This window comes from Euleptes europaea, chromosome 1, assembly GCF_029931775.1.
Source record: "Euleptes europaea isolate rEulEur1 chromosome 1, rEulEur1.hap1, whole genome shotgun sequence".
NCBI lineage: Eukaryota > Metazoa > Chordata > Lepidosauria > Squamata > Sphaerodactylidae > Euleptes > Euleptes europaea.
Genome location: NC_079312.1, coordinates 28,506,574 through 28,516,785, shown reverse-complemented (window position 1 = coordinate 28,516,785; position 10,212 = coordinate 28,506,574). Strand labels below are relative to the sequence as shown.

The 10,212-nt window shown below is 49.0% G+C and overlaps 1 protein-coding gene across 1 annotated transcript; it reads right to left on the bottom strand.

Annotated features, from left to right (window-relative positions):
* Nucleotides 1-4,594: 4,594 nt before the first annotated feature.
* LOC130474672 (zinc finger protein 3-like) lies at nucleotides 4,595-10,166 on the bottom strand. The gene is made up of 3 exons (XM_056846374.1): nucleotides 10,088-10,166; nucleotides 9,760-9,990; nucleotides 4,595-6,495 (listed from the first exon to the last, which is right to left on the bottom strand). The coding sequence occupies exons 1-3, from the start codon at nucleotides 10,164-10,166 to the stop codon at nucleotides 4,595-4,597; spliced, it is 2,211 nt and encodes a 736-aa protein (XP_056702352.1).
* Between the last annotated feature and the right edge of the window lie 46 nt (nucleotides 10,167-10,212).

Genomic DNA, 10,212 nt, shown 5'->3' with positions numbered 1-10,212 from the left:
GATGCATGAAGTTGCATCCACAGGAGGTATTTTTTTAATGTATTTATACTCTACATCCAGTAAAGTGAGCTCTGTCCTGTAGTGCAATAAAATCTTTAAGGGGCCACAGGACTCCTGTTTAACAGCTCTCAGTGATAATGGCCACACAAGACATATGTCTTTATGTGCAAATGCCTTCATGTTCATATATAATGGTTGTCATTCATTCTCTTTCATACCCTTGGAAAGGCTGTCAGTATTTCCCCCTTGTTCCAAACCCTCCAAAATCCTGCAGTTAGTTTACTGGAGTACTGTAGGTGTTTTGTCTCAGTAAGTACATAGGGTTTGTCTTCAGATGATGATCTTTAGCAATCTTTATGTACGTAAGTCTTCTGCAAATTATAAAAAACCTGGCATCTCTGAAAGATACTTAGATGTCTTCAGTTTTTGAAACATGGATTTCAGAATTTATATACATATTAAGGTAGATTTAAAAAAATCTTGGACTGGATCCTATGACTCACTTCTACTAAGCTGGATCCTATGACTCTCTTCTGCTAAGTCTTCAATCATGGGAGAATGACTTTTTCTGATGCAGAAAGGATTCCTCTGACGGGGAAAAGTCTTTATTTGTTGAAGGAAGTATTTCTCTGTTGGAGGAAATCTTGGTGGGAGCAAAGGATAATATTAGCTGAAGAACTCATAGGATCCAGCCACTTGTTTTCTTGTAGAGCTTGGGAGAGGAAAGAAGGATGAAAATGGTTTAAGAAGCCATTTAAGAAAATTCCCCAACTTGTCGCTGATGTCAACATTTAATCAATCTGCTTTCTTTTTTAAAAAAGCCTTCATCTTTTCTTTTTATTTTGTTCACAGTTTAGAAATTCCACATGAAAATCCATCAGCATTAATAATAATAAAAAATTGACCAGCTTTACACTTGATACAAAAGAATCCCAAACAATGACAATAATAATAATAATAATTAAAAAGGCAGCCGTGTGCGTATGTGTGAGAACCTCACCAGCGTTTTGGCTCATTGAAATCCACAGCTGTGATGATAATGACGATGAATTGTCCCCATTTTGAACCCAGAGTACCTGGAGAACACACTACAATACACACTTTTTGCCCCAAACCCAAAACAGCTTCAAGCCAAGGGCTGTGATCTCTTCAGGACAAAAGTTGCAGTCGGAGCTATTTAGAGAAAAGGCACATGTTCTCTGCTGCACACATCCTTGGAGGGTTTTGAGGGTCTGTCCTCAGCAGCCCCCTCCCAAATCAGCCTATCTTTTCAGTCTAAGTATGAAATCCAGTGGCCCTGCCTTCCCAACCAGCATCCCTCATCTTCCCTTTTTATAAATGTGTAATAGCCAGCCCCCAAAATGGTGGCTGTTTTGCTGGGACTGACACAAGAAGACGACTTGCTTTTATAACCCACTTTTCCTCTCCCTTTAGAAGTCTCAAAGCGGCGTCCCTTCCCCTCCCCACAACAGGCACTTGTGAGGTAGGTGGGGCTGAGAAAGTTCAGAGGGAACTGTGACTGGCCCAAGGTCACCCAGCAGGCTTCATGTGGAGGCGTGGGGAATCAAACCCGGTTCTCCAGATTAGAGTCCGCTGCTCTTAACCACTGCACCATGCTGACTCCCACACCATGCTGGCCCAGGGCCTGTGAGGAGTGCCTTGCTCAGCAGCATGAAGGCCAAAAGTGAGGAGACACAAAGGAAACAGGAAAGCCATTCTGGGCAGCACGGATAAGGGCATATGTACACTACAACAACCTTGCAGCAGTTTTATACCGAGTTTCACGGTCATGCCTTCTCCCAAAGAATCCTGGGAATTGTAGTTCAGTGAGAGTGATAAGAGTTTGTTGTTAGCTATCCCTAATCTCCTTGGCCTGGTCTGCACATGTAGCAACATGGAGCAATATGGCAGAGAGGGCTGTGTCATTTCAGACTGCAAGGGGTGGGGAGTGCGGTGCCATTTATGAATGATCCTCTATTTAAAGTTCCCTACAGGTAACAAACTAGCCCATTAAGTAGGGTTGCCAGGTCCCTCTTCGCAACCGGCGGGAGATTTTGGGGGCGGAGCCTGAAGAGGGTGGGGTTTGGGGAGGGGAGGGACTTCAAGGCCACGGAGTTCAATTGCCAAAGTGGCCATTTTTCTCCAGGTGATCTGATCTCTATCAGCTGGAGATCAGTTGAATTAGCAGGAGATCTCCTGCCGCTACCTGACAGTTGGCAACCCTACTGTTAAGGAGAGAAGTTCTAGCCTAGCCTTCTCCCAATTCTTTAACTGCAGGGAAGGCAGTCTCAAGGAAAGATATTGTGTGGCTTTTGTTTTCGTATTTTACTATGGAGCAAGATAGATACCCTTTTTTAAAACTCCAGGAACACTTTTTTTTCTCCATGTGGGACAAGCTGACTGTATGGGTAAGGGTTTCCTCTCCTCCATGTTATCCTCACAAGTTTGTGAGACAGGTTATTCTTGCCTTTGAAATCTGACATGGGCTGTTACCGCACTAGGTATTCCCAGTGATGTATCAAGAGTTTGGAAATGTTATAAAAAATTCTGTTCGCACTTTCTATGTACTCCCACCGATGTATTAAGAGTTTGAAACTGTTATAAAAAAATACTGTTCGCACTTTGGCCCCTTTAGCTGCGAAGACATCTTCCAACCATTTTTTAGCTGTGCGATGTATTTTATAACATTTTTAAACTCTTAGTACATCACTGGGAATACCTAGTGCGGTAACAGCCATGGTCTGGTTTATTCTGTTCCCTGAGAACCCTTCCCTCTTCCTACCTAGTCCTCCAGCATGAGAAACGTAGTCCCTCCTAAGGGAATGCGAATTGCTATTAAACCAGCTGAAGCCTGTAGCGTAGAGATGCCCAACCAGAAGAAGTGTCAGAAGCAGAGGGGGATGCTAGTGGGGAACTGGAGCAGGGGAATAACAGAGAAGTATCTAAGGGCTGCAGCCCTGTGCAAACCTATGTATGAGCAAGACCCACCGAACGCACTGAGAATTGGCTCCAAGTAAACATGCACCGTATTGGGCAACAAGAGCCAAAGAAAAGATAGATGAGAGGAGTTGGAGGCAGCAGAACAGAGAAGGGGAAAAATAATATTGTGAATGGGGGAGGGAAATTATCGGGAGATAAATGCCTAACCCATCCGCTGACTCAAAAGATGATGACCCTAAAGCTAGGAGGGTACTTGACAGGTCACCATCTTTGACTCCGGATTACTCTGGAGTGATCACCACTTCCAGTTTTGAACTTGGTAAAGACTTGGGCCAGTTAGAATCACCGTTCCCAACTTCCATACACTTTGTTTCCTCTTCATACATTTTGGTCCCACCCCTTTCATCCACACGAAAAGTGGTGCCAAGAAGAGAAATCCCTTACACTGGTGCAAGTTCTCTCACAATCCTATATTCATCCTCCTGTGATCTGGATAAATCTGAAGCACATTCACCAACCTCCCATTAGGACCACCACCACATTCTTTATGCCCCACTGAGGAGGGGAAAATGTGGCCCCTGTCTCACTTTGAATCATCTTGGGTTTAAGGGGCGGCTCATCTGTGCGATCTTGTGAAGGAAGAGGACAGGTTTGGCAGGAGCAGGACCAAAATGGGTGGGTGGCAGAGGCTGTCGGTCACAATCTCAGACCAAAACACATAACCAGAACAGTTAGGAGAGGGGTGTCGGACTCAGGGGGTTACCGCACTTGTATTCCCAGCGATGTAGTAAGAGTCTGAGAATGTTATAAAAATACTGTTCGCACTTTCTGTGTATTCCCAGCGATGTAGTAAGAGTTTGAGAATGTTATAAAAAATACTGTTCGCACTTTCTGTGTATTCCCAGCGATGTAGTAAGAGTTTGAGAATGTTATAAAAAATACTGTTCGCACTTTGCTTGGCCCCTTTAGCTGTGAAGACGTCTTCCAACCATTTATAAGCCGTAGTATCCAAAAACCCTTTTAAAGCGATGTTTTTTATAACATTTTCAAACTCTTAATACATCGCTGGGAATGCAAAGTGCGGTAACCCCCTCAGTTGTTATGAGGGCCAGGTATGACATAAATGTCACTCGGTCGAGCCGGGCCATGACTCGCCAGCCCAGACCGGGGTGGCTGCCTTGACTGGCTCACAGGCCGGATAAGAGCTCTCAAGGGGCCGGATACGGCGCTCGGGCCGTATGTCTGACACCCCTGAGTGAGGAGATTCAGATTTTGTTGGGCTATACCATTTCAGAACATAGGCAGAAGGACTGAACGATGGAACGCTCCTAGTTTCTGAAGGGGAAAAAAACCCTTCTTATTCAGACAGAATAACCTTAGCGACACAAAGGCTTCCAACAGTGTAACGTATGTCTCCCAGGCTCAAGAGTACAGGGCTCTTCCATCGTTGACCGGCTCTTTCCTCACACAACAAAGTAACCACCAGTGAGAAGAAAGCTTGGCTGTGTGGGGAAGCATTCACCCCATGATTATGTACATTTGTGCGGCAACTTGTAGCGCTCATTCATCTGTTAGGGGAGTAGGATAAGAAGGCAAAGTTGGAGAGAGGCAGTGGGCCAGGAATGGAGGGAAAGGCCTTTTGGAAGGGAAAGGCCTAGTTTATGAGGGATGAAGTCTGAGCACCGCCTGGAGGAGGAGAAGGGAAAGACGGATGGGAAAAGCCCCGGGATGGAAAGGAGAGAGGCCAGGGCAGGTCCAAAGAAGGGATGGGGAGGGACGATGGAGAGGAGGGGAAGGACGGCAAGGTCGGAAGAGGGCTGGGTGAGGTGTAAGAAGCAGAGAAGGCGGAGAGAGGCGTGGCAGGCTTGGGGGTGCCAGCAGTCACCAGTGAGGCAGGAGCCATGCCAGTGCCAGCAGAGGCCTTCTCGTTGCTGTGGGTGCGCTGGTGGCGGTTGAGGTGGGAGCTACGGCTGAAGCATTTGCCGCAGGTGCCGCACTTGTAGGGCTTCTCCCCGGTGTGGGTGCGCTGGTGGATGGTGAGCTCCGAGCGCTGGATGAAGGCCTTGCCGCAGTCCCCGCAGGCGTAGGGCTTCTCACCCAAGTGGGTGCGCTGGTGGGTGAGCAGGTTGGAGCTGACGCTGAAGCACTTGCCGCAGGCATCGCAGCGGTAGGGCTTCTCGCCGGTGTGCATGCGCCGGTGGATGGTCAAGTCCGACTTCTGGATGAAGGCCTTGCCACAGTCCGTGCAGGAGAACGGCTTCTCCCCCGTGTGGATGCGCTGGTGCTTGACCAAGGCCGAGCGCTGGGCGAAAGCCTTCCCACAATCCTCGCACTTGAAGGGCTTCTCGACTGGAGGCACTGGCGACTGTGGCGAGACTTTGCCCAGGCTCTTGCCGCAGTCCAAGCAGTGGCCGCTGCGTGTCAGACGCCCCTTGCTGCCGTAGAGCTGGTGTTTGAGAAGCTGCTTGCCCCCACTGCTGAGGAGGAAGCCCTTCACGTGCTCGGGGCAGCGGTGTGCGGCAGCGGCAGCGGCCTGAGCCTGGTGGACTCTCTGGTGCCGGTCGAGATGAGAACTCACTGAGAAACCCCGGCCGCACTGCACACAGGTGTAGGGGCGCTCGCCGGTGTGCACCCGCTGGTGGCGTTCCAGGTCGGAGCGTTGGATGAACCGTTTGCCACAGTCGCTGCAGGGAAAGGGGCGCTCGCCAGTGTGAATGCGCTGATGCTGTGCCAAATTGGAGCTGCGACTGAACCGCTTGCCACAGGCACTGCACGGGTAAGGACGCTCCCCAGAATGAGTCTTACGGTGCTTGGAGAGCGCCGAGCGCTGACTAAAACATTTTCCGCAATCGGTGCAGCGGTGGGCAGACGGGGCTGGGGTGGCGGCGGGGGGCTCCTCCTGGTGACTGTGTTGGTGTGTGCGCCTGTGCCGGTCGAGGTGGGAGCTGACTGAGAAGCGCTTACCACAGTCTTGGCAGGCATAAGGCCGCTCCCCCGTGTGCACCCGCTGGTGCCGCTCCAGGTCCGATTTCTGGGTGAAGGCCTTGCCGCAGGAGGCGCAGGGGAAGGGGCGCTCGCCCGTGTGCACGCGCTGATGTTGCGCCAGGTTGGAGCTGCGGTTGAACCGTTTGCCGCACGCTGTGCACAGGTAGGGTTTCTCACCTGTGTGGATCTTTTGGTGTTTGGCCAAGATGGAGCGCTGCCGGAAGCACCGTCCGCACTCTGCACACTGATGCGGTCTTTCCGGCGTGGGCACGTTGTGGCCTCGCCCGTTACCACCCAAGTTCTTCTTCCCACACTCAACACAGACCCCTGGCCTTTCTGCTGCAGCAGAGGCTGCAGGCTGGTCTTTTAGCTTTCTGGATGTCTTCCCCTCCTTTAGATGTACACTCAGCATCTGTGGCAGCTGCCGCACCTCTGAGCTGAGCTGGCCCTGGCAGCCGCTGGTGTCGTCCTCATCTGGGCCCTCAGATGTCCTCAGTGGGGAACCTGGTGGCTCCACCTTCTCTGAGCTGTCATTCTCTGCCTGTGGTTCCTCTTCGTTCCCATCGGCAACTGTAATTTAGAGGGGGAGATGAAAGATAGTGTGACCGTCTTAGCACAGCGGCATTTGTTCCTTCCACAATCGCCACCATTGCTCTGCTCCCTCAGTCTGTACCTTCCTTAGGTTTTCCAGGTGATCCTGGGCATGCTTAAGACAATGTTAAGAGTGTTTTTTCAGACCATCAGAGTTGCGTTATAAGAACATAAGAAAGGCCCTGCTGGATCAGACCAAGGCCCATCACGTCCAGCAGTCTGTTCACACAGTGGCCAACCAGGTGCCTCTAGGAAGCCCCCAAACAAGACGACTGCAGCAGCACCATCCTACCTGTGTTCCACAGCACCTAATATAACAGCATGCTCCTCTGATCCTGGAGAAAATAGGTATGCATCATGACCAGTATCCATTTTGACTAGTAGCCATAGATAACCTTCTCCTCCATGAACATGTCCACTCCCCTCTTCAAGCCTTCCAAGTTGGCAGCCATCACCACATCCTGGGGCAGGGAGTTCCACAATTTAACTATGTGTTGTGTGAAGGAATACTTTTATGTTTTGAATCTCTCACCTTCCAACTTCAGCAGATGACCTCACATTCTAGTATTATGAGAGAGGAAGATAAGCTTCTCCCTGTTCGCTCTCTCCATACCATGCATAATTTCTAGACCTCTATGATGTCTCCCCTTAACCGCTCGTTGCTTTGCCACCCCACTTCCAGAAATCAGGCCAGAGGCCATGGAGAAGTAGGCTGCTGTCAACTGTGCTGATTTTCCAACGTCCAAGCCCTAGCGTTTTAGAGCAGCCACGCAAATTCCGTCACTCCCCCCTCCCCAACCTATATAGACCTTTAACAGCTGGAAATAATTTGGATGAATTTCCATTGCTTTCATTATGTGAACCACCCTGGGCCTAAAGAGCAGGCATGGCTGGCTAGATGCTATCATTTTGCCCGGAGTGAGGAATTCACCACCCGGGGCACCTCAACTTCTTCCTTTGCTCAAAAGCAGTTCCTCCGCCCCAGTTTTTGAATTGGTACAGAAACAATTCTAGAAGATGATTCTATAGAGGCTGATCCTGCATTGAGCAGGGGGTTCGACTCGATGGCCTATATGTCCCCTTCCAGCTCTATGATTCTATGATTCTAAAATATGTGGGCATCACCAATTGAAGGCTCAACCATCAGACCTGGCAGGAGCTATACGGAAAGGGAAGATTCAGTGCTATGCATCATTATTTGCAGAAGTGTTTTAATTTGAATATTTATGCAAATCACACAAATGTTGCCTTTTGCGATGCAGAAATGGCTTTTTAAAGCATAGAAAAGTACAATTGTAAAACCCCTAAACATAACATTTCTCACTCCAAAGGAACCCATACAGCATAGCAACGAAAAGAATAAGCTTTGATTGGGGAGGCTGTTGGTTAGCTTAAAACTGACTAGGTAGCACTATGGGGCTAATAATGCTGGCCTAATTTATAGGGCTATGCTAAGATTAGGGCGATAATATGAAGAGCTGGTTTTTATACCCTGCTTTTCTCTACCGAAAGGATCTCAAAGCGACTTACAATCACCTTCCCCTCCCCTTCCCACAACAGGCACCTTGTGAGGTGGGTGGGGCTGAGAGAGTTCTGAGAGAACTGTGACTAGCCCAGGGTCACCCTGCAGGCTGCATGTGGAAGAGCGGGGAATTGAACCTGGTTCTCCAGATTAGAATCTGCCGCTCATGTGGAGGAGCGGGGAGTCAAACCCAGTTCTCCAAGTTCAAGTGCTAAATAAATAACATTATTTCCTGCATTGTGCAGGGGGTTGGACTAGAAGATCCTAGTGGTCCTTTCCAACTCTATGATCCTATTATTCTATCTATGTAGTACATTTCTATCCTGCCTTCCCTCCAAGGAGCTCGGGGCAGTGTATGTAGTTCTCCCATCCCATTTTATCCTCACAACAACCCTGAGAGATAAGGAGCTAAGAGAGAGTGCAAGAGAGACATTAGATCAGCTGCTGGGTTCTTCATTTCCTGCTGGAGGCCTGCCACTTTTTCCCTCTTTCCAGATCCACCCAGCATGACTTTATCTATTCAGGTCTGTCCAGCATTCTACAGGGGAAGCAAAACAAGAGGCCTTAAGGTCAGGACCTGAAACATCTCCCCCCCCCCACTCCCCCCTGCCCTTTTGTTTGTTAACATCTCACTGATGAAGAATTCTGGATGACTTGGAAGCTCGAACATTTGGTGGTGGTTCTTAAAATGCATTCCATGGCTTTTAGATTTTTATTATCTCAAGATCAACCAGCGTGAAAGTCAAAGTCCATTTGCAAGCTGAAGGCCCAAGCAGATGGTCAGCTTTGGATATACGTCTGTAATGAGTCTATCTAGCAAAACTGATTACGTAAGCTTTGGTCAGCCAGTGTTCACACAGGATTAGCAATGGGTGCAATTAACATTTTGACCAGCTGATCTCTTTCTGAAAGAAATCCCTACGTAACTTTTCAAGTCAGACTGAAAAGGTTTAGTTTCAGGAATTAATTTATCTCCACTTACTACTAGTATTATTTCTGGACAACAAGTAATATCTTGTTGTAATCATTGGGATCAATAAAACTTGGTGGAAAATGCTGTCAAGTCGCAGCCCGCTTATGGTGACCCTGTAGGGTTTTCAAGACGAGACGAACAGAGGTGGTTTGCCATTGCCCGCATTTGGTATAGGGTTACCAATCTCCAGGTGGTGGCTGGAGATCTCCTGCGATTACAACTGATCTCCAGACGACAGAGATCAGTTCCCCTGGAGAAAATGTCCCCTTTGGTGATTGGACTCTATTGCATTGAAGCCCCTTCCCTCTCCACACCCCACCCTCATCGGGCTCCACCCCCAAAATCTCCAGGTGTTTCCCAACCCAGAGCTGGCAACCCTGCTCTGGTAGCAACCCTGGACTTCCTTGGCGGTCTGCCATCCAACTACTAACCAGGGCTGACCCTGCTTAGCTTCTGAAATCTACCGAAATCTGGCTAGCCTGGGCTATTCAGGTAAGGGTCAATAAAACTTACATGATATTTTTTAAAATGTAAAATAAGCAATAGTGGTCCTGGTAAGCAAGATGCTTCAATGTGAAGATACGCTAACAACCAGTACACAAAATAAGATCAAAGGGAGCTGCTATCTGTTAAATAGAGACAGAGGAGACGTGAGATATGCCATCTGGCATCCCTGCTGGGCATCCCTCTTTATCTCCAATGAATTTCATGCACTGCCCCTGCAGCATGTGCAATGAGACCTGCCCACCTTCATCTTTGGGGCTCCTGAGTGCCTTCTTCCGAGGCCTGCGCTTGCTGTCTTGGCTCTGCTCCTTCACCAGCTCCCGCAGCATCTTCTCCACCTGGCTCCTGCCAGCCGTCTGCAGGATGAGGCCCAGCTGCCGCCGGAGGTCAGCGTTTATCCCACCTTCGCTTGGGCCAGCTGCCACTGAGTCCTGCGCCGGGGCCTGTTCCACTTGGCCTTGTTCAGGCTCTACGTCTGCACCACAGAAGGCCAAAAATGAAAATGGGTAAGGAAAAGGAAGCACCTAATTTGGGCTTGTCAACTGAGTAGGTAAAATAAAATCCGGCCTGGCCTCCTATTGTGCTTGTAAGAGCAGCTCGATCTGCAGAGATCAGCGAGTGACCATCAAGGTTTGCATCCCCCAGGATCATATGACAAGCTTCTGGAGCTCATAATGCTCACATTCAATGCCAAGGC

What these genes read in the sequence shown, in the direction of transcription:
- LOC130474672 (XM_056846374.1), bottom strand. Translation starts at nt 10,166, where the DNA reads ATGATCCTGGGGGATGCAAACCTTGATGGTCACTCGCTGATCTCTGCA. An exon ending in TCTTACAAGCACAATAGGAG is followed by an intron (nt 9,991 to 10,087) that starts GCCAGGCCGGAT and finishes TCTGTGGTGCAG; the next exon opens with ACGTAGAGCCTGAACAAGGC. An exon ending in CAGGAGCCCCAAAGATGAAG is followed by an intron (nt 6,496 to 9,759) that starts GTGGGCAGGTCT and finishes TCTAAATTACAG; the next exon opens with TTGCCGATGGGAACGAAGAG.